The sequence below is a fragment of the Rhinopithecus roxellana genome, chromosome 13 (genome assembly GCF_007565055.1).
Source record: "Rhinopithecus roxellana isolate Shanxi Qingling chromosome 13, ASM756505v1, whole genome shotgun sequence".
In the NCBI taxonomy this organism is placed as follows: domain Eukaryota; kingdom Metazoa; phylum Chordata; class Mammalia; order Primates; family Cercopithecidae; genus Rhinopithecus; species Rhinopithecus roxellana.
Genome location: NC_044561.1, coordinates 108,195,416 through 108,220,107, shown reverse-complemented (window position 1 = coordinate 108,220,107; position 24,692 = coordinate 108,195,416). Strand labels below are relative to the sequence as shown.

The following is a 24,692-nucleotide window of genomic DNA, read 5'->3' as shown; positions in this document are numbered from 1 at the left end:
CGAGACTCCGTCTCAAAAAAAAAAAAAAAAAATACAAAAAATTAGTCACGCTTGGTGGCAGGCGCCTGTAATCCCAGCTACTTGGGAGGCTAAGGCAGGAGATTCACTTGAACCGGGGAGGCAGAGGTTGTGGTGAGCCGAGATCCTGCCATTGCACTCCAGCCTGGACAACAGAGCAAGACTCCGTCTCCGACGACAACAACAACAAAAAAAGCCACATCATTCTGCTAAAGGTATTGTGTTTCTAGAGATGTGTTCTATTTCCACATCTCAAAATCCATTTGAATTATCTTCATGATACAATGTTTTAAAATAGAGACTTGGCCAAAACACAAAATGCTTGCTGCTACATTGTTAGTTTTTTTTTGTTACACTGTTAGTTTTTTCCCAATAGAAAAAAAATTATTCAATAAAGATCCCTCCCTGCTAAAAACCTTAAGCTGGAAACCCAAATAATCTTATCTTCCCAAATAAGGTGTCCAATTACAGAAGTTCTCATTAGTCGTACCCAAACAACACTTTCAAATTTTGCATCTTAGAACCAATTCATGCCCCACCCATTTTTGCCCCAGGGATTTAAAATAATAATCACAGTTAATCTTGTCCAGATTCAGTAAACCATTGGTAATCACATAATGGTTTCCACTAGTAAACAGGTTTTTCTCTGTTTAGAACCAATTCCCCCAACCCCTGCAAAAAACCCTGAGGTCTGGGAGCCAAAGAATGCAACAACAAAGTTAAGGCCTGGTTCTCTCCTTCCAGTACATTCTCTTCCCACACCCCTCCACCGCCAGTCCTCAACAGGGCCTAGTCAATGGCTAATCACGGGTACCACATGAAGTGCAAAAGTATTCAACGTCCAACACAATCTGAGCCCAATAATTTTCCAAACCTTATTTCTCATTACCACCATCCAATACCCACCAACTCAAAGTGACAAGCTGCCCACTGAAACTGCCAGTGACACTTCTATCTCCATATCTGTATTAAACTGTTTTCCTTCTGGGAATGTGCCATTCCGTGATCTTTAAGTGCCCGGCTCAAATACCCACAACAGTTCTGTAACAGCTTCCTGGCTTTTCAGCTACTAATGATTACCTCCTGATCTGAACTTCTTAGGCTCATTTGGCACCAGCCTACAGAGCTTCAAACTTAGGTCTACCTTCATATAAGTACAGATCGCAACTCAAAAGCAGGCTTTTCAAGGCCAGAGACCACATCTTAGACCACTTTCTTCCACACACAGTACCTGCCTCAGAGTAGACCAGTGCTTCTCAAAGTGTGGTCCCACAGCAGAAGCATGAGTAACTCCTGGGAACTCATTAGAAATGCAAGTTACCAGTCCCATCTCAGATACACTGAATCAGCAACTGGGAACAGGGGACAGGAATATGCGTTTTTAACAAGTCCTCCAGGTGATTCTGATGTACACCAAAGTCTGAGAACCACTGCCATAGACAATTAGTAATTACCTACTGACCTTTATTCCTGGTAATTACAAAATAAAGGTGATTATTTGTCACAGGTGTCACCAATACATAAAGAAACTAGCTAGCAAGACATAGACAAAATTCGATGTTCTCACTTATTTGTAGGAGCTAAAAATTAAAACAATTGAACTCATGGAAATAGACAGTAGAAGGATGGTTACCAGAGGCTAGGAAGGGTAGTAGGTAGGGGTGGGGGAAAATGTCAATGGTTAAGGGGTACAAAAATGTTAGAAAGAATGAATAAGACCTAGGTTGCTAGCACAACAAGGTGACTATAGTAAAAAATAATTGTACATTTTAAAATAACTTGGCCAGGCGTGGTGGCTCACACCTGTAATCCCAGCATTTTGGGAAGCCGAGGCAGGTGGATCACTTGAGGTCAGGAGTTCAAGACCACTCTGTCCAATATGGTGAAACCCTGTCTCTACTGAAAAAATGCAAAAAACATCAGCCAGGTACGGTAGTGGGCACCTGTTATCCCAGCTACTCAGGAGGCTGAGGCAAGAGAATCGCCTGAACCCAGGAAGTGGAGGTTGCAGTGAGCCAAGATCATACCACTGCACTCCAGCCTGGGTGACAGAGTGAAACTCTGTCTAAAAAAAAAAATAAATAAAAATAAAATAACTACATAATTGGATTGTTCGTAACAAAGGATAAATGCTTGGAGTGATATATACTCCCACTTACCCTGATGTGATTATTACACATTGCATACCTGTATCAAGATATCTCATGTAACTCATAAATACATACACCTACTTATGTACCCACAAAAATTAAAAATTAAAAAAAATTAAAAATATTTAAAAAAAGAAACTGGCTAGCAAACAACATAAAAGGATATATAGTTATGCCTGGTTGGGTTAAAACATCAGCAATTACATGACACCACCAATTAGATGAACAGGCTATGATAAAAGGATTAGAGCATAAAAGGATAAGAGCATAAACAATTATCTACACAGGCAGTTCAGCAATGACTTACAAGTACTTACAACAAAGGTCTCCGTTCCTGTTTTTCCCTGCCTATATTGTGAGGGTGTTGGCAAGCAAAGGAGTTATGATAAACAATGCTATGGAATTCTAAACAGACCCTTCTCAAGCAACCATGGTGCAACTCTGGCAAGTCCAGGGACAGAGATGGGGGGATGGGAGTTTTAAGACTCCAGTTATCTTGAAATCTTAAATATTATGTGTGCCGACAAGTCACCCAAAACTATATTTTCAACTATTTTATTAACAAAGTTAGTTCAGCATCAGTTACATCAAAATGAAAATTGTCGTTTTTACAGGCATTTCCAACATCCAAAAGTCAATATTAAGTAACGTTACCTAACAGTCCAACATTTTCAGCTATTTGGAGTTAATTTTGAAGCTTACTCCTGATGGCAGATTCCAGAAGGAGGACTTACATAAAAGGAACCTGAGTTCCACGATTAAGTCTGAGACAGCTATCACTGGAATCCAAGCCTGTCTACTGACCTCTGACCAATTTTTTCCCAGCACCCCACACTGCCTGTTGCTCAGGCTCCTCAACCTAATTCCAAACCACAGACCCAGAGTAGCACCAGCCACTCTGAAATGACCCAAACTACGGCCAAAGGTGCTAGGGACGACTATCCTTAGATATATCTTGGTCTTTGATCCTTTTAACTTCCAAAGGATTACCAAGGATCACCTTGAAACTTTCCCCTTTAATCATGCTAAACACAGCCCAACTTGGGCTTCAATAATTCAGAGACAATAATGAACAACAGAGAGGGCAAAATTTTGCTTTAATGGTTTCATGTATATTACTAAAAGATTGTCTTCCCATGGAATCCTCCCATAGGTGACTAGTTGTTCTCCTGTGACCACAAACACTACCTAACAAACATGTAAATGAAGGAACTCAAAGTAAGTGTATCCTGTTCTATCTGCTCTAACTTCACAGAAGGGCTACCTGCCTCAGATTCCCTTGAGAAGCTTTTGTCCTTAGACTTTAAGATGAAACAAAGCTTCCTGGCCTTGCCCCTCTGAGGGTTAAGGACTCAGCATTGCAGACAATCCTATAGCAGTCAGTAATAGTAGAAGGTTCTAAGAACAAAACTAGAGATGCATAACAAGCTCATGTTCTCTAGGACCAAAGACATAGGGATAATACAAGGGTGATTTTGGATTGGACAGATTTCTGTTGCTCATGAAATCTACCACAACTAATATTCCAGGGCCACTTTTTTTCTTAGAAACAGGGTCTTCATCGGCCGGGCGTGGTGGCTCACGCCTGTAACCCCAGCACTTTGGGAGGCCGAGGCCGGTGGATCACCTGAGGTCAGGAGTTCAAGACCAGCCTGGCCAAAGTGGTGAAATCCATCTCTACAAAAATATAAAAATTAGCCGGGCATGATGGTGGGTGCCTGTAATCCCAGCTACTCGAGAGGCTGAGGCAGGAGAATCACTTGAACCTGGGAGGCAAAGGTTGTAGTGAGCCAAGATTGTGCAATTGTACTCCAGCCTGGGCGACAGAGCAAGACTGTCTCAAAAAAAAAAAAAAGACAGGGTCTTCGTCACCCATCCTGAAGTGTAGTGGTATGATCCTAGCTCACTGCAGCCTCAAACTCCTGGGCTCAAGCAATCCTACTGTCTCTGCCTCACAAGTGGCTGGGACTATAGGCATGCACCAACATGTCCAGCCAATTTTTTATTTTTTAATTTTTAGTAGAGATAGCAGGGCATGGGGGTCTATGTTACCCAGGCTGGTCTCAAACTCCTGGCCTCAAACAATCCTGCCACCTTGACTTCCAAAAGGACTGGAATTACAGATGTGAGCCATCATGCCCAGCGTCCAGGGCTTCTTTTCTATCTCATTCACTCTTCGGAAGTCAGATTATTCCAGAATGCCACAGAAGGAAAACAGAGGGTTTTCAAACATGTTTTCTCAGGCTGGTCTGAAAGTAGTGAGTTATCTCAATTGATTGTTCACAGTCAGTTACAGATCAAACTTCTTATTCTACTCTTTCCCTCCTCCTCACAACTGCTTTTGACTAGTCTTTTTTTTTTTTTTTTGGAGATGAGTCTCACTCTGTCACCCAGGCTGGAGTCCAGTGGCAGTGGCATGATCTCGGCTCACTGCAATCTCCACCTCCTGGGTTCAAGTGATTCTCCTGCCTCAGCCTCCCAAGTAGCTGGGATTACAGGTGCACACCACCATGCCCGGCTAATTTTTTGTATTTTTAGTAGAGACGGCTTTTACCATGTTGGTCAGACTGGTCTTGAACTCCTGACCTCAGGTGATCCACCCGCCTCCACCTCCCAAAGTGCTAGGATTACAGGCGTCAGCCACCACGCCCAGATCGGCCCTTAAAAAAAAAAAAAAAAAAAAAAAGACTAGTCAGGTCGGGTACGGTGGCTCATGCCTGTAATCCCAGCACTTTGGGAGGCTGAGGTAGGCAGATCATGAGGTCAGGAGTTCAAGACCAGCCTGACCAACATGATGAAACCCCAGCTCTACTAAAAATATAAAAATCAGCCAGGCATGGTGGCATGCACCTGTAATCCCAGCTACTCGGGAGGCTAAGGCAGGAGAATCACTTGAACCCAGGAGGCAGAGGTTGCAGTGAGCTGAGATCAAGCCACTGTACTCCAGCCTGGGTGACACAGCGAGGCTCCATCTCAGAAAACAACAACAACAAAAAAAATTTTCTTGAAGTCCTTAGGCTTCCACAGATTGTTGAGGACTGAGGATGTGCATATGTCTGCGGGCACGCCTTCCCCTCCCTCTAAGTATTTTCTTCTTAGCAATTTTACATATTGGGTTTAGGTTCTGTGGCCAATACAACACTCATCTATTTCCATTCCCTCTTTGACTTCTAACTGCTCAAAAGAGTCCAGAGCAAAGGCAGTGAACACCCATAATCACTGAGCAGGAACTGGGACCAGACCCCGTCTCCTAACCATGGTTCTCAAGACAACACTAGGCTCCAGAAAGTGCAGACCACTACATCCACTCTCACATTCTATCAGGGAACACTTGGACCTAATTGACAACACCTGCCCTCTTAGGCCAACCCTGCTCCAAAGAGGCAGCCTGGTACTGTGGGAACCACAGTTTAGGGACTCTGGAGAACCACAGACTTCCATGCAGATCTCAGCTCTACCATCCAAGCGCTTTATAACCTAAAGCAGTTTCCCCCTGTGAGCTTAGTTCCTCATCTGCAAAATAAGAATGGGGTTGGGCCGGGCGCGGTGGCTCAAGCCTGTAATCCCAGCACTTTGGGAGGCCAAGACGGGTGGATCACGAGGTCAGGAGATCGAGACCATCCTGGCTAACACGGTGAAACCCCCGTCTCTACTAAAAAATACAAAAAACTAGCCGGGTGAGTTGGCGGGCGCCTGTAGTCCCAGCTACTGGGGAGGCTGAGGCAGGAGAATGGCATAAACCCAGGAGGCGGAGCTTGCAGTGAGCTGAGATCCGGCCACTGCACTCCAGCCCAGGCGACAGAGCGAGACTCCACCTCAAAAAAAAAAAAAGAATGGGGTTAATGGCAATAACCTTTCCATGTTTGTGTAAAGACTAAATATGATAAGATACGGAAACAACCTAGCACAGGGCCTATCACAGACCAAGGGATCAATACCACCAAGTCACCCTAAAAGGGAAGCACAGCACATTGACAACCTTTTTTTTTCTTTTTTTGTTTGGAGACAACTCTCGCTCTGTTGCCCAAGCTAGAGTGCAGTATAGCGCTATCTCGGCTCACTGGAACTTCCACCTCCTAAGTTCAAGTGATTCTCCTGTCTCAGCCTCCTGAGTAGCTAGGACTACAGGCATGTGTCACCACGCCTGGCTAATTTTCATATTTTTAGTAGAAATTAGGTTTCACCATGTTGGCCAGGCTGGTCTCCAACTCCTGACCTCAGGTGATCCACTGCCCTGGCCCCACAAAGTGCTGGGATTACAGGCATGAGCCACTGCGCCTGGCCAGACATTGACATCTTTAAAGGCTATCTAGGCAAAAAAAAAAAAAAAGGGGGGGGGTGGGTAGGGGGGCGGGAAGCACAATCCCTCTTCCCCCAGAAGAAGAAAACAGCCAAGTTAGCACCTGCATGTGTGGGCCTAAATCTTCCTTTTCTCTTTCTACAAAGCTGTTCACATAGTATCAACCTCCCCACATTTCAAATGTAGAATCAGTTACAGCATGAAGAAAACAAAAAATAAGAGCTGCTTCAGCCAGAGACTCTAGAAACAAGATCATTTCCATAGCATCTCCTGTTATAAATGCAGACTTCAGTCACTGCCCCAGAGACTGAACTGGCAGGGTAGGTAGGGGACATGACCCAAAAATATGCATAGTTTTTAGGAAGAAGGAACTGATTTACCTGCTCATTCAAATTAAAGAACCACAGATCAACAGAAAGGAACAATTCCCCATTTTGTCATAAATGGTAACCTAAAAAGTAGTTTCCTTAAAGAAAATCACTTACAGAGCAGAGTTGTATACTACTGGGAGCAGAAAGCCCTGACAGACAATTGACTCTGCTATTTCCCCTGTGAAAAAAAGGGGAGCTTCGGGAGGCTGAAGCAGGTGGATCATTTGAGGTCAGGAGATCCAGACCAGCCTGGTCAATATGGTGAAACTTCGTCTCTACTAAAAATGCAAAATTTAAAGCAGCAGCTTCATTGCTGCAGTTCTATCTTCACCTTCAGGACGTTTCCCTTGGTCAAAAACAAAGTCATCTCCAAGTTCGAAGCATTCAGCAAACAATGATGGCAGAGCCACCAGAAACGTACACCTGATTTTCATGACAAATATGGTAATACTGTATTAGCTAGTGGAGCCACTTTCTGTATTGCTCTATGGACATATGTAACAACACAAATCAGAATAGAATGGAGCCTGTCCCCTATTGGCAGAGTCACCCCCCAAAATGGAGAGAACAGTAATCACACCAGCTGGTGTAATAATGAATTGTTCAAACAGCAGCTCATAATTGATGCCAAGTTAAAGCACTTGTACCCATTAAGATATGCCATTACTGAAGAAATAAAGTACATTTGAAACCTTAAATACACATAAATTAGCCAAGTGTGGTGTGGCATGTGCCTGTAGTCCCAGCTGCTCAGGAGGCTGAGGCAGAAGAATCGCTTGAACCCAGGAGGCAGAGGTTGCGGTGAGCAGAGATTGCGCCATTGCACTCCAGCCTGGGCAACAGAGCAAGATTCTGTCACAAACAAAAAAAAAAAGGGAGGGGGAAGCTAAGCAGCCCCAGCAAAGAGGTGAGGTCAGCCCACCAGAGATGGCTTCCAAACAAAGATTCCCTGAAAGTAGAAACCCATCTTTTACTGTCTTTTACAACAACATAGACTGAGAGTCTAACAAGACTACCAACTGCCACTGCCTTCACACTAAATAATGCTTAATCTCCACTGCTGAAGAACCATTCCAAGTGAAAAAAGCTACATAATATGGCATTAAATGCCCTATTTTCCAAGTGCTAACAGACTCCCTTAAGAAACTAAAGTTGTTATTTAGTTCTGATTCAATCATGCCAGACTCCTCAGTGCCAGCAGCTGCCACTTCCACTCTGGCTAGAGTCCCCACCCACCAGCCAGATCAACAATCAGCCTTAGCAAAACATCCAAGGAGATTAAGAGTGGCAAGAAAATCACACCAACCCTTCTAAACATAAATCTACAAGGCGTGACTTCACTATATCCCCTGCCTCCTCCTGGCAGCACCAACAAGACATAAGTGACATTTACAGGAAATAAACGTGCTGCCTTGCCAGCAGAGCAGCTCCTCACAGAGCCATTAAGCTGGTGGTCACTGCTACGGATGAACCTGAGGCACAGCAGAAAAGACCAGGGAAAGAGAGAAAAGAGAGACTAGCATCGTCGCTCCCAATCCCACAAGTAATCCCACAGTGAATCGTGATGAAGCAGAAACTGATCATTAGCACTAATCCAAACCTAACATTTTTGAAATAATTATTTCAAAGGGTTTCTGACCCATCCCACACACAAACACAAAACCTTATAGAGACAGGTGCCTACCATGATTAACCTGCACCATCCTGCCCTGCCTTCTCCTGGTAGCTCTATTTCAGCACCTACTTCATTCTACCTTGAATGAAGGTCTTCTTTTGTTTTACTCCATGATGCCAAGCTCTGGGCTCTGTAGGTATTAGATCTAAACAGTAGATTACTAAGCCTTCATTGCCTCCACCAACACATCTTCCCACCCCTCTTAGAGGCATTAATTATCTTCATCTCCAAATCAGACATATATCTGAGCTCCTACAAAGGCTAGCTTTCCTTCACAATCTGGGTGGCCAATAGTACCACCCGGCCTGTCCCACTAACTTCCTGTTTCAGGATTGCCCCTCTCCCATATCCTCTTCTCCCTCTTCCAGTTAGTCCCAAAAACCAGGCAGTGTGTCAGCGTAATACAGGACTTCAGACCCAAGAACCTCAGGAAAACAGGTTTTGGCAGAAATTTCCATTCATTTTCATGTCCTTCAATTAACTAAATTTCACTGGACAGAATATGGAGCCTCAGAAACAATATATTAGCATTGCAAATGACCATTTTAGGAACTACCATAGCCTCGAGACTCTCCCTCCTACAATTTTAGTTTATGGAGGAAGCACAACCGAAAATACTTTTTTTTTTTTTTTTTTTTTAAAAGAGACAGTCTCATTCTGCTGCCCAGGCTGGAGTACAATGACACTCTCATAGCCTGCTGCAGCCTCAAACTCCTGGGCTCAAAGGATCTTCCCACCTCAGCCCTGCGAGTAGCTAGGACTACAGGAACATGCCACCACCCTCATCTAATTTTTTCATAGTGAGATGAGGTCTCACTGTGTTGCCCAGGCTGGTCTCAAATTCCTGGCCTCAACTGATCCTCCCACCACGGCCTCCCAAACTGCTGGGATTACAGGCACGAGCCATGGTGCTTGGCCTGAAAAATACTTCTCTAAAAAGTTGCGGCTGGATATGGTGGCTCACACCTATAATCCCAATATTTTGGGAGGCTGAGGTGGGTAGATCACATGAGACCAGCCTGGGCAACCTAGCAAAACCCCGTCTCTACTAAAGATACAAAATTTAGCTGACCATGGTGTACATCGGTAATCCCAGCTACTCGGGAGGCTGAGGCAGGAAGATCCTTTTTCAAGAATTGCTTGAACCCAGGAGATGGAGGCTGCAGTGAGCTGAGCTGGCACCACTGTACTCCAGCCTGGGCAACAGAGCAAGACTCTGTCTCAAAAAAGAACGAGAAAAAAAATCATTCTCAGACAAAACTTGGTCAGCCTGAGGCCCAGCAGTTAGCAGAATATCAATAAATACCTGAATAACTTCATCAAATGAAAATTCAGACTGGCCTAAGAGTCAACTCTACAGTGGCATCAAGAGGCCTGACTTCCCTAAACATTCACTTCAGAGATCATGGAGACCACACATACCCTGGTGGAATGTGCTTACAATGGTATCACTGGGACCTAGACTCTATTCTCCAGGTGCCAGGATTCTGACCATATATATTATCCTCAAAACTCTTTGCCTGCCCTTTTACTAGCAAAATGAGCCTCTATTAGTCAAGTTTCCCATTCTGTCTCTTCACACGTTCAGCTCTGGCAAAAGAAACCCAACTCAGTGCTCTAACTTCCGGCATCCCAGTTTCCACTAGCCAACTCCAATGTTACAGACCACCTCAATCACCTTGCATCAAGAAAGCACATTTTTTAAAGTTTGTTAGTGTTCATTTAATTTCTAGGCTATTCACAAATATTCAGGGCTATCTCATCAATTATATTAGGAACTCCTAGACAGCAAGTACCTGCATACTTCCAGGAAGAGTGATAGATGAACTGTGACTGTTTTAGAAAACAATGACTGAAAATTAGGGGGTAAAAAGTCAAACTACCTTTTTCGTCCAGTTTTCTTTACACTTATAATTTCTTCCCAACTCCTGACATAGTGATTAACTTGAATAAAGCAGATACCTAGGCAGTAAAGAAATACTGAAAATATACTATCAAGCTCTAACATTACAAACATCCCCCACCACCACCACCACCTAAGTCATGAGTAAAAACAACTACAACTCAAATGCCTTACCATCCTTGTTAACAGCAGTGACTTTGGCCGGGTAAAAACGACAATCAGACCAGCAAGCAAGGACCTGCTCATTTATTTGAAATTCCTAAAAAACATAAAAAAAAAAAAAAAAATCCTGTTACCAACCTAATTTCACAGGACATACACTGTACCAGATCTCATAAAAGAGGCTGGGATTGATAAGGGAGTGAGAAAGGAAAGTAGCTATTGGGATGGAGGAAGACATTTCTGATGTTCAACACCAGGAGTTGCCATAATTTCGGTGTCATTTGTCCTTGCTGAAAGTTAATGTTTTCAGGGCAGCAGAGTTGGAGATGGGGCCTATGAGAGGTGTTTGGGTCATGGTGGCAAATCCCTCATGAACAGATTAATGCTGTCTCACAGGAGTGACTTCTCGCTCTCCTGGGAATGGATTCATTCCCAAGAAAGCAAGTTGTTATAAAGCAAGGCTCCTCCCCCTGTTTGGTCCCTCTCTTCACACTTGTCTCTCTCTTTGACCTTCCACCATGTATGACACAGCATGAAAGCCAATGCTAGAAGACAGTGCCATGCACTTGTACTGCCCGGCCTGCAGAATTGTGAGCTAAACAAACCTCTTTTCTTTATAAATTACCTAGTCTCAGATATTCTATTATAGCAACACAAAAAAGACTAAGACAAGAGTCAAAACAAAAGGGCTGGGACACAAGACCTCAATAAGCCCAAGAGGTCTGGGCAGGCACGGCCCAGCACTGATGATAATTCCACCCTAATCAACATACATTCTGAAAATGAGTCTAAGAGGCCAGGACTACTAGGATACACATCCAGTATAGGAGTTAGAAGATTATGAGGCTACTTCATACTCAGGGAAGCAGCATGTAATGCCACCTACACTTCTAAAGGGACTTTAGCCAAGGAAAGCAACCATTCACCTTTAATATTTTATACACTTTTCCCAGCACACAGTTTGCACTGATAAATTTTGCACAATGGGTCAGGCACAGTGGCTCACACCTGTAATCCCAGCACTCTGGGAGGTCGAGGTGGGCGGATCACCTGAGATCAGGAGGTAGAGAACAGCCTGGCCAACATGGTGAAATCCCTTCTCTACTAAAAATACAAAAATTAGCCGGTGTGGTGGCAGCTGCCTGTAATCCCAGCTTCTCAGAAGGCTGAGGTAGGAGAATCACTTGAACCCAGGAGGTGGAGGTTGCAGTGAGCTGAGATCATGCCATTGCACTCCAGGCTGGGTGACACAGTGATACTCTGTCTCAAAAAAAAAAAAAAAAAAAAAAATTGTAGAATGAACACTGAAAAGTCAAATGGAACAATACTGAATAATCCTTAATTGGGAAAAAGAAAAAAAAAGGCCAGCAAGAGTTCAAGTTCCCTAATAGGGTTAAAATAGAAAATAAGCCAGACACAGTGGCTTGTGCCTGTAATCCCAGCACTTTGGGAGGCTGGGGCAGGTGGATCACCTGAGGTCAGGAGTCTGGCCAACATGATGAAATCCCACCTCCACTAAAAATACAAAAATTAGCCAGGTGTGGTTGGATGAACCTGTAGTCCCAGCTACTCAGAAGGCTAAGACTTGAGAATCGCTTGAACCTGGAAGACAGAGGTTGCAGTGAGCCAAGATCATGCCACTGCACTCTAGCCTTGGCAATAGAGTGAGACTGTCTCAAAAAAAAAAAAGATAAGAAAAAGAAAATAGAAGGCAGGGCTGAGTCAGATCTAAAAGTGGCAGGACCATTATAGATGTCTCAATGCCTGTTTAAAAACCTTAAAACTGGCCAGGCACAAGGGCACGTGCCTAAACTGCCAGGACTTTGGGAGGTACAAAGGACCTTCCTTCTTTGACAGAAAAATCCCTTAAGGCCAGGAGTTTAAGACTAGCCTGGGCAACATAATAAGACCTTGTCTCTACAAAAAAAAAAAAAAATTTAATTAGCCAGGCACAGTGGTACATGCCTATAGTCCCAGGTACTCAGGAGGCTGAGGAAGGAGGATTGCTTGAGCCCAAGAGGTCAAGGCTACATTGAGCAAAGACTGCACCACTGCACTACAGACTGGGCGACAGAGCAGGAAAACGTCTCTTTAAAAAAACAAAAAAACAGGCCGGGCGCAGTGGCTAACACCTGTAATCCCAGCACTCTGGGAGGCCGAGGCAGGCAGATCATGAGGTCAGGAGATCAAGACCATTGTAGCTAACAATGAAACCTGTCTCTACTAAAACTACAAAAAATTAGCCAGGTATGCTGGCACGCACCTGCAGTCCCAGCTATTCGGGAGCTGAGGCAAGGGAATCGCTTGAACCCAGGAGACGGAGGTTGCAGTGAGCTGAGATCGAGCCACTGCACTCCAGCCTGAGCGACAGAGCAAGACTCCGTCTCAAAAACAAACAAACAAAAACATGGCTCTTGAGCTACTTACTCGAGCCCGCTTCCACTCTATGGAGTGTACTTTCATTTCAGTAAATGTGTGCTTTCATTGCTTAAAACAAAACAAAACAAAAAAATCTTAAAACTAATACTTCATACTGCGTTTTGAAGTCAGTAAAAGCTCCAGGCATAGAGATAAAATTGAGAAAAATGGAATACAGTCCAATCAATTCCAAGTCCTTTGAGGGCTTATAAAAGACTTTGCATGACGAGCTTACCCCTATAATCCTAGCACTTTGGGAGACCAAGGTGGGAGGACTGCTTGAGCCCAGGAGTTCAAGACCAGCCTGGGCAACAATGTGAGACACTGTCTGTATAAAAAAATTTAAAAATTAGCCGGGTGTGGTGGGCCTATGGTCCCAGCTACTCGGGAAGGTGAAGTGGAAAGATCGCTTCAGCCTGAGATTGAGGCTGCAGTGAGCCATGATCGCACCACTGCATTCCAGTCTGGGCAACAGAGCAAGACCCTGTCTCAAAAGAAAAAGAAAGACCTTGCATATGAGACTAGCATAATGCTCTACATGGAATGATCACTTTCTTTTCTTTTTGAGATGGAGTCTCACTCTGTCACCTGGGCTGCAGTGCAGTGGCGTGATCATCTTGGCTCACTGCAATCTCTGCCTACTGGGTTCAAGCGATTCTCCTGCCTCAGCCTCCTGAGTAGCTGGGATTACAGGCACCCTCCACTACACCCAGCTAATTTTTCATGTTTTTAGTAGAGGCAGGGTTTCACCATGTTGGCCAGGCTGGTCTCAAACTCCTGATCTTGTGATTCACCCGCCTCCGCCTCCGCCTCCCAAAGTGCTGGGATTACAGGTATGAGCCACCGCACCTGGCTGAAATGATCACTTAACAAAAGATCAGACAGCTTAACAAAAGATCAGAAGATCTACTATGTGCCAGGCGGTGTTCTAGAAGTTAGGGATACAGTGCTGTAAAATTGGTCAGGAGTTTGAGACCAGCCTGGCCAATGCAGCAAAACCCAATGTAGTAAAAACCCTTGGGTTAGTAGATATTTTTGTGTCTACTAAAAATACAAAAATTAGCCATGGTGGGCACCTGTAATCCCAGCTACTAGGGAGGCTGAGGCATGAGAATCGCTTGAACCCAAGAGGTGGAGGTTGCAGTGAGCAGAGATTGCACCACTACACTCTAGCCTGGGCAACAGAGCGAGACTGTCTCAAAAAACAAACAGACAGCGAGACTCTGTCTCAAAAAACAAAACAGACAAACAAACAAAAAAATTGGGATTCTTCAAGAGCCCCAGGTGTCATCGAGATCTCAGGGTTATAACTATAGGCCTAAATAAGAACTGGTCCCCAGCTGCTACTGAACATCAAAGATTGAAACACAAACAGCCCAATGGCTGACCTTGCATACTACAGAACTTCCCAGATTTCTTACTCACAGAAGATCCATCCTCTTCATGCAAGCCCTCTTTCCTCAGCTGTATTTTCTCTAAAGGGCGTAAATAAGGACTGTCCCAGCAGAACCACTCATCATAACGATGGTTCCAGCGCTTGAAATGGATGAGTACTTTTCCTTCCTCGTAGTCAATGTCTTCTATGTGAGCTGGATACCTAAGTCAGAAAAAAAAAAAAAAAAAAAAAAAAAAATTGGCATTCCTTTAATACCCACCCCAAATATCCAAATATCCATAATGGTACATTTCCAAACCTATTCCCAAAGGAGAAGGTTACCAGGCCTACCGTTTAGAGACTCCATGTAATTGGGTCAAATCACAAATTAGGGAGGGTAATAGACCTGAGATCCAAATCCCAACCTGCATATTCCTTATTTTATGAACTATTTTATTTTATTTTATTTTTGAGACAGAGTCTCGCTCTGTCACCCTGGCTAGAATGCAGTGGTGTGATCTTGGCTCACTGTAACCTCCTGGGTTCAAGTGACTCTCCCTGCCTCAGCCTTCTGGGTAGTGGGGATTATAGGCGCCTGCCACCATGCCCGGCTAATTTTTGTATGTTTAGTAGAGATGGGGTTTCACCATGTTGACCAGGCTGGTCTCAAACTCCTGGCCTTAGGTGATCTGCCCACCTTAGCCTCCCAAAATGCTGAGATTACAATGGTGAACCACCATGCCCGGCCAGTTTATAAACTATTAAATTAAACTTTCAGAGCCTGAGTTCCCTCATGTAAAGTGGAAGAAGCACACTGGGTTGTACTGTGGATTAAACAAGATGACATACACAAAAGACATGAGCACACAAGAGGCAAGAAGAAAACATTTTAACAACTAGATCAGATTTTACGTGTGCCAATAAATCAGAATGACCATGCAACCCAGACTGTATCAGACAGTCTCAATTTTAAGCATTTTGTAAGCAATATAATGGAATACTATGCAGAGGGTTTTTTGTTTGTTTGTTTGAGACAGGGTCTCGCTCTGTCGCTAGGCTGGAGTACAGTGGTGCGATCTCTGCTCACTGTAACCTCCAATTCCATGGTTCAAGAGATTCTCCTGCCTCAGCTTCCCGAGTATCTGGGATTACAGGCGCCCGCCACCACGCCTGGCTAATTTTTATATTTTTAGTAGATGGGGTTTCACCATGTTGGCCAGGATGGTCTCGATCTCTTGACCTCATGATCTGCCCACCTCAGCCTCCCAAAGCGCTAGCATTACAGGCATGAGCCACCGCGCCTGGCCTTATACTACACAGTTATTAAAAAGAACAAGATGATTTTATCTGTCAAGATATGGAAAGCTCTTCTAAGATATACAGTTATATGATGCAGAACACTGTATATGCTAAGCTATTGCTTTGTTTTATTGATTGATTGATTGATTGATTGATTGATTGAGACAGGGTCTCACTCTGTCACCCAGGCTGATGTGCAGTGGCATGATCTCAGCTCACTGCAACCTCCCTCTCCCCAGCTCAAGTGTCCCTCCAGCCTTAGCCTCCCAAGTAGTTGAAACTACAGGCACACACCACCATACAGGGCTAATTTTTGTATTTATTGTAGAGACGGAGTTCTGTTATGTTGCCCAGGCTGGTCTCAAACTCCTGGGCTCAAGCTATCTGCCCACTTCAGCCTCCCCAAATGCTGGAATTACAGGCATGAGCACCACACCTGACTTATTTTTTTAAAGAAGAGAAAGAAGGATATGTATTCACATATGCTTATATATGCATAAAGTATTTGGAAGGATGCCCAAGAAACAACAAAGGTTGCTTGTGGAAAAGTGTGGCCAGCTCAGTAGATGGTTTCTTTCAACCTCCATTTAACCTTCTTTCTAGACTGAGAGTTGGGAAAATCAACAACTACATTTCCCTGACTTCCTTACAACTGGTGGCCAAGGTCGTAAAAACCCTTGGGTTAGTGGCCAGGTCCAGCACAAGGCCTATCAAGCTTCCACATACATGTAAATCATCAGGGTATCTTGTTGAAATGAAGATTCTGATTCAGTATGCCAAGCTGGGGCCTAAGAGCTCTCACAAGCTCCCAGATGTTGTTGTTGCTGCTGCTGCTGCTGCTCTGCAATAGTCAGAGCCTAATGTCTAATCATCAGCTTCATGCATGTCAGGCAGCAGTGGTGCAGATGGCAGTGCCAGTAGTGATTTCCTGGCCTCCAGATCACAGCTACAATTGTGGGCCTTTCAAGATGATACCCTAAGGGCAGCCTCCTTGAGTCCCACTCTTCTAGCCCTTCCAGCAACGTAGTACCCAATTCCCTACCTTAAATCCTTCTGTGGTTAAAATACTCAGGCTGGTTTATTTTTCCAGCATTTATTCCTGATACAAGAGAGAGATCTGGATAAGAGGCGGGGAGGGGCAAAAATAGGAGGGAGACTTTTTGCAGTATACCTTATAATACTTTTTTATTTCAACTATATAAAGGTACTGCTCATTCCAAAAAATAAATGGTTAAAAATAAATAAAAATATTATATGGAGTTTTTCTCTGAAAACACTTATATTAATCAAATAGCTATTCGAGACTGACAAAGTTTACATTCTATCCGTATTTTCTCCCTGCAACCTGGTTTGTACCATTTCCTTCCTTTCTTATATCCAGCACCTAGTACAGTGCTGTCCTAATAAACACATGCTACCTAAATGAACAGGCCTGCTTTCTTGTGTCTGTATACTGTGTACTTTTCAGCCCTACACTAGCACCCTCTAAGGCAGTTTGCTTGGCGTTAGTAACGTATCACAGTACTTTGCACATACTAGGTACTCAATAAATGTTTAGCAAATGAATTCCACTCTTCTTATTCTTCCCAAAGGTCATGTATTCTGTCAGTTTTTTAATTCTAACATTCTCAGACTTCAGCAACCTATTCCAATTTCACTCCTCAAGTTCAGGGCCCCATCACTTCATGTGTGTATTCCTCACAGAGGACTGGAAAGGTATGTTTTCCATAATTCCTAATTGCTACTATGCGTACCTTAATTGCTCAAAAATATTAACAAAAGACATAAACAGCCCTGGAACTAGTCTTCCTACTCCAATCCAACTGACAGCTGCTATAAATACAAGACATCTTGACAGCAGACTGGCTAATTGTCTGATCTGACAAATGAAATAGTACAACTGTAGGAGACAAGTGAGGATTCCCTAAATCCACTTCTCTCTGCAAAATGGGGAGAAGGATATCAATATGGCAATTATGTATCTCTTACCCTCTCATTCATTCAGCCTACCTGAAGCTAGTAAACCTCTCTAAAACAACACAATCTGTCCTAACACATTCCTATTCAAACCACTTTTTTTTTTTGAGACGGAGTCTCGCTCTATCGCCCAGGATGGAGTGCAGTGGCCTGATCTCAGCTCACTGCAAGCTCCGCCTCCTGGGTTCATGCCATTCTCCTGCCTCAGCCTCCCAAGTAGCTAGGCCCACAGGTGCCCACCACCACGCCCGGCTAATTTTTTTGTATTTTTAGTAAAGTCGGGGTTTCACCATGTAAGCCAGGATGATCTCGATCTCCTGACCTCGTGATCCGCCCGCCTCGGCCTCCCAAAGTGCTGGGATTACAGGCGTGAGCCACTGCGCCTGGCCTTAAACCACTTTCTTTAATGGTTTACTATCTCTAGCAACAGTTTTCTCACACAGGGTCCTTGGACTAAGGCAGGAAATCTTCTTCACACGGAAATCACTTTTTTTTTTTTTTTTTTTGAGACAGGGCCTCGCTCTGTTGCCCAGGCTGGAGTACGGTGGTACCACCATGGCACACTACAGCTTTGAACTCCTTACCTCAAGTGATCCCTCACCTCAGCCACCAGAGTTGCTGGGACTGCAGGCTCATACCACCAGGCCCAGCTAATCTTTTGTCATTTTTTTTGTAGAGGTGGAGTCTCACTATGTTGCCCAGGCTGGTCTTGAACACCTGGGCTCAAGTATCCTCCTGCCTCAGCCTCGCAAATTGCTGGGATTACAAGCATGAGCCACCACGCCCCGCTTGAAATCGCATTCTTTCTTTTACTATTTAAATATACCTTTTAAGTTAAAACGGTAACAACTGTTTGTTTTTAATACCCTTCCTAATATTACACAGCCTTCAAAAAGAATAAGGCAGCTTTATGTATTGATTTTAATTTTTTTAATGTATTGATTTTTAAAGATCTCTAAGAAATGTAGGAGCAAACTCAAGATGTCAAACAGTATTTGAATGCACTACCATTTATGTGGGGGAAGGGAGAGAGCCAATACAGTCATACTTGTTTTTAAATGCGTAGGCTATCTCGGGAAGGAGGATCAAGTAACCTGGTTTGCCTCCTGGAAGGGGAACTGAATAGTTTTAAGCAACTAGAGAGGAAGTATGAGACTCATTTCATTTGCTGTATATCCTTTTGGACATTTTAAATACTGTACCATGAACACATATTAACTATTAAAAGTACATAATTACATACTTATTTTAAATGTACTTATTTGGCAAAATTAAAAGTTGGCAACCTCAGGGCAAATCTTAAATTATTTTGGATATGCACTGGTCGGAAGTCACGATTCATAGAATCAAGTGTGAACTCCTAGGCCACCAACTCCACTTGCTCTGAAGGGTCTTTGTGTCCTCGGCTAATATAAAGCTTTTCCCTCATTCAAAAAAACTTTACTGGGCACACGTATCCCACTCTCTGCAGACCTAAACAAACCCCTCCAAGAGGCTCAATAGTAGCCAAGGGGCAAAATTTTCCAAAGATTAAGTGGTCCTCCCCACTTCCCTAAAGTGTGACAAAGATGCAAGTCATTTATGGTGGTGGGGACCCAATTACATTTCAGAGAAGAGGGAGGCTACAAAAACCATCTTAGAGATCAACCTGGTAAGACTTAGTAGATCACAACTCTGCCTGCCTTGGGGACAGCTTAGCTTCATCAGTCAACAGGAATTTACTAAGTGCTTTTGATCTGACCAGTCAATTCTAGGTCTTGGAAGGGATTATACAAACATGTGTTCTGGCCCCTGCCCTTGAGGAGAACTAGACACATAAATGGATTAGACTTTAAAACTATTAGGTTGAACCACATTTAACTGCTGATAATCAACTGCTTTTTACCTACCAAAATAGCAATTTTATCTGGTTCAATCTAAATATTTGGACAACCATAAAGCAGGCTGAAGATGATGAGACAAAGTTAACAAAAGAGATATGAATGGAATTTGTACAGACAGAAAAAGGAAGAGAGAATTTCTAGCTTCCATGTGTAACTAAGAGCCATTGATGAGACTCTAGTTTCCAAACTAACATTGCAGCTGGGAGTTACATTTCCAATCAATGGGAATATTAGCCAGCAAGGGGCAGATAATCAAACTAATAACAAAAATTAGCTCTTAGGAGGGGACAGGGATTAGGAATAGCCAAGAGATTTTTGCTTCAGTGTGAATTTTTTTTAAAATTTAGTTAAATATTACATTATAAGCAAAAATTGAGTACTTTTTGGGGTTTTGGGTTTTGTTTTTTGTTTGTTTGTTTTTTGTTTTGTTTTTGAGACAGGGTCTTACTCTGTCACCCAGGATGGAGTACAGTGGTGCAATCTCCACTCACTGCAGCCTTGACCTGCCAGGCTCAGGTGATCCACCTCAGCCTCCTGAGTAACTGGGACTACAGGCTCATGCCACCACGCTTGGCTAAGTTACTTTTTTGGTATTTTTTGTAGAGACGGGGTTTTGCCATGTTGCTCAGGCTGGTCTCAAATTCTTGGCCTCAAGTGATCGCTGGCCTTGGCCTCTGAAAGTGCTAGGATTACAGGTGTGAGCCACTGCACCCAGCCAAAAATAAATACTTTTAAATTAAAAGTTTAAAAAACTTTTTTAAAGACATTAACCGATAGCTTCATGAATATTATGTTTATGTACTGCTATGGCATACCCACAAAATGGCATATTATACAGCCATAAGAAAGAATGAAGACACACTCTATGAACTGATATGGAAAGATTTCCATGACACATTAAGTTTTTCAAAAACAGATTACAGAATAGTGTGTATCTTATGACATCTTTTGTGTTATAGAAGAGGAAAATAAGAATATTGGCTGGACATGGTGGCTCATGTCTATAATCCCAGCACTTTGGGAGGCCAAGATGAGACGATCACTTTGAAGCCAGGAGTTTGAGACCAGCCTGAGCAACACAGCAAGACCTCATCTCTAAAAAAAAAAAAAGTTCAAAAAAAATTCGCTAGGAGTAGGGGTGCGTGCCAGCCACTCAGAAGGCTGAGGTGGGAGGATCACTTGAGCCCAAGAGTTCAAAGCTGCAGTGAGCTATAATTGTGCCACTGCACTCTACCCTGGGGACAGAGTGCGACCCCATCTAAAAAACAGATAATAATAATACATTTTTAGAATTTTCAGCCTTTGTCAAGAAGATTATGAAACTTTTCTCTTTTATTGTATCTTTTTTTTTTTGAGATGAAGTCTCACACTGTCGCCCAGGCTGCAGTGCAGTGATGTGATCTCGGCTCACTGCAACCTCTGCCTCCCAGCTTCCAGTGATTCTCCCACCTCAGCCTCCCGAGTAGCTGGGACTACATGTGCATGCCACCATACCTGCTAATTTTTTGTATTTTTAGTAGAGGTAGGTTTCATCATGTTGGCCAGGCTGGTCTCAAACTCCTGACCTCAAGTGATCTACCTGCCTCGGCTTCTCAAAGTGCTGGGATTATAGGCGTGAGCCACTGCACCCAGCCTCTTCTATTCTGTAAATATAATGAACTCATAAATTTCTTAAATTTAAGTTATCATTACTCTGCTAGAATAAATCATATTTGGTTTCATGCACATTCATTTAATAAGTCTCTACTTGGTGTTTCAGGATTTTATTGACAAGAATTGTACCTCTTTTATAAATGAGATCTGTCCAAGTTTCCTTGTATTATGCCCTTCCTGCCCAGTTTATTAGGTTATGATAATATCACAGACAAACTAGAATGCTTTATTTCATTTTCTATGAAACCACCTACTCTGAGGGCCTTCCCAGAAGGTAGTTCTTTACCTTTCCCATCACTTCTATGGTCACTAGTCTGATCAAGTTTCCTACCTCTTCTTTTTTTTTGAGACGGCATCTTGCTCTGTCGCTCAGGCTGGAGTGCAGTAGCTCGACCTCAGCTCACTGCAACCTCCGCCTCCTGGGTTCAAGTGATTATCCTGCCTCAGCCTCCCGAGTAGCTGGGATTACAGGCGCCCGCCACCATGCCCTGCTAATTTTTATATTTTTAATAGAGACAGGGTTTCAGCATGTTGGCCAGGATGATCTCAATCTCTTTACCTAGTGATCCATCCCCCTCAGCCTCCCAAAGTGCTGGGATTACAGGCATGAGCCATCGCACCCAGCCTCCTACCTCTTCTTGAATTAATTTGAGTCAATTTTTCCTACACTGATAAGAGAGTTTGAAATGATAATCAGGTACCACTTAAATGTTCAAAAATCAATAGTTTTCCTTGGAAGAAAGAGTTCAAGAGTCAACAGAAATGTTTCAAACTCAAGTCACAAACAAGATTTTTAAATGGTTAATACAAACACAAGGCTGCTAAGCACTTCACAGGGCAGGAACTATGCCCTATGAACTTCATTATTCAATAAACACTCCTGAGTTTGTATTATGAGACAAACAAACTGCTAGGTCCTGGAGACACAGAATAGATGACCAATCATCAGAGCCCCTAGGGTGGCAAGAGCCCAAAGAGAAATTTGGTAAGCCCATGGGATTTCCCATTCCTCTCCACAAGCAAAAAGATCAGGAACACTCTGGATCTCAGGAAGAAAGGAGAGAAAAAGAAGCATAGCTGGCCAGGTGCAGTGGCTCATACCTGTAATCCCAGCACTTTGGGAGGCCGAGGCGGGCAGATCACCCAAGGTTGGAAGTTCGAGACCAGCCTGACCAACATGGAGAAACCCCCATCTCTACTAAAAATACAAAATTAGCTGGGTGTGGTGGCACATGCCTGTAATCCCAGCTACTTGAGAGGCTGAGGCAGGAGAATCACTTTACCTGGGAGGTGGAGGTTGTGGTGAGCCGAGATCATGCACTCCAGCCTAGGCAACAAGAGCCAAACTCCATCTAAAAAAAACAAAAAACGGCGGGGCGCGGTGGCTCAAGCCTGTAATCCCAGCACTTTGGGAGGCCGAGACGGGAGGATCACGAGGTCAGAAGATCGAGACCATCCTGGCTAATACGGTGAAACCCCGTCTCTACTAAAAAATACAAAAAACTAGCCGGGCGACGAGGCGGGCGCCTGTAGTCCCAGCTACTCGGGAGGCTGAGACAGGAGAATGGTGTGAACCCGGGAGGCGGAGCTTGCAGTGAGCTGAGAGCCGGCCACTGGACTCCAGCCTGGACAGCAGAGCAAGACTCCGTCTCAAAAAAAAAACAAAAAACAAAAAACAAACAAACAAAAAAAGAAGCATAGCTCTAGAATGAACCAGGCTGCCTATATCCCATAACCAGGACTAGAGGAAAGAGAAGCATTATCTCGCCTCCATGTCCAGCCTAGGCTGGACAGTCTGGGTTTCTGCTGCTCTTCACTGCCCCCTTCTAAAGCACTTGAATAAACCCTCCCCTCTTTTTATTTTTATTTTATTTTATTTTTTTTTGAGACGGAGTCTCACTCTGTCACCCAGGCTGGAGTGCAGTGGTGCGATCTCGGCTCACTGCAACCTCTGCCTCCCCGGTTCAAGCAAGTCTCCTGCCTCAGCCTCCTGAGTAGCTGGGATTACAGGCATGTGCCACCACACCCAGCTAATTTTGCATTTTTAGTAGAGATGGGGGTTTCTCCATGTTGGTCAGGCTGGTCTCGAACTTCCAACCTTGGGTGATCTGCCCGCCTCGGCCTCCCAAAGTGCTGGGATTACAGGTATGAGCCACTGCGCCTGGCCAACTATGCTTCTTTTTCTCTCCTTTCTTCCTGAGATCCAGAGTGTTCCTGATCTTTTTGCATGTTGGCCAGGCTGGTCTTGAACTCCTGACTTTGTGATCTGCCCGCCTCAGCCTCCCAAGTGCTGGGATTACAGGCGTGAGCCACTGAACCGGGACTATTTTTTTATTTGTTTTAAACTCTTCATTCTAGAGCCCACAATAAACTTTTTCATCAGAGTCCCATTTTTTCTAACTAGAGGGTTGGGAAAGGTTTCAGAGAAGACTTAGCCTTTGGATCAAACCTTCAGAGATCGAGTCTGAATCTGCAGGGTATCCTGCATATATTAGACATTCAATAAGGGTCCACCAGATGTACTTTTTAAAAAGATTTGGGCCGGGCACGGTGTCTCAAGCCTGTAATCCCAGCACTTTGGGAGGCTGAGACGGGTGGATCACGAGGTCAGGAGATCGAGACCATCCTGGCTAACACAGTGAAACCCCGTCTCTACTAAAAAATACAAAAAACTAGCTGGGCAAGGTGGCGGGCGCCTGTAGTCCCAGCTACTCGGGAGGCTGAGGCAGGAGAATGGCGTAAACCCGGGAGGCGGAGCTTGCAGTGAGCTGAGATCCGGCCACTGCACTCCAGCCTGGGCGACAGAGTGAGACTCTGTCTCAAAAAAAAAAAAAAAAAAAAAGATTTGGAGCCACAAAACAGCAATAGGAATATATAAACAAACTAAGATGAATCATCAAAATAAACCAATGATATCCATGTTGTAGATGTCAGGAGGACAAACATACCCCAGCATGGGAACTGTTAATTTGGAGGGGATATATGCACATGGTGGTCACCATGACAAAATTAGTCACAAAACTGTTTTCCAAAGGCCAAAAAGTATCAAAAACTCTTATCTAAAATTCAACTTGGAAAGGACAGATAAGCAAAACTTCATAATAAACAAGGTTACCACAATGAGCTTAATTTAAGCAAGTCGTGTAATTAGTCACTAAGCCAACCAAGAAGCCACAGAAGACCAGTATAGCCAATGTCAAATGGAAAAGGACAAGGAGAATGAACAGAAATTAGCAGAAGAAAAATTCATTAAACGATAATTCCACAAACATTTTCTGAGTACCTACTCTGGGCCAGGAAGTATACTAGGGTTTAGAAATACAGAACCAAAATTTTTTTCTTTTTTGAGACGGAGTCTCACTCTGTTACCCAGGCTGGAGTACAGTGGTGCAATCTCAGCTCACCACAACCTCCACCTCCTGGGTTCAAGTGTTTCTCCTGCCTCAGCCTCCCAAGTAGCTGGGACTACAGGTGCCCACCACCACGCCTAGCTAACATTTTTTGTATT

At 43.8% G+C, this 24,692-nt stretch overlaps 1 protein-coding gene across 4 annotated transcripts in view; it reads right to left on the bottom strand.

The window, feature by feature from the left end:
* PHF20 (PHD finger protein 20) overlaps positions 1 to 24,692 on the bottom strand; it is a 170,099-nt gene that overhangs the window by 93,373 nt on the left and 52,034 nt on the right. For 3 of the 4 annotated variants that reach the window (XM_030914946.1, XM_030914947.1, XM_030914948.1), the window contains exons 3-4: positions 14,423 to 14,594; positions 10,592 to 10,676 (exon numbers count right to left, since the gene is read on the bottom strand). In XM_030914946.1, the coding sequence (XP_030770806.1) occupies positions 10,592 to 10,676; positions 14,423 to 14,594 (257 nt within the window). The remainder of the gene's footprint in view (positions 1 to 10,591; positions 10,677 to 14,422; positions 14,595 to 24,692) is intronic. The other variant, XM_030914949.1, reaches the window with a different exon arrangement.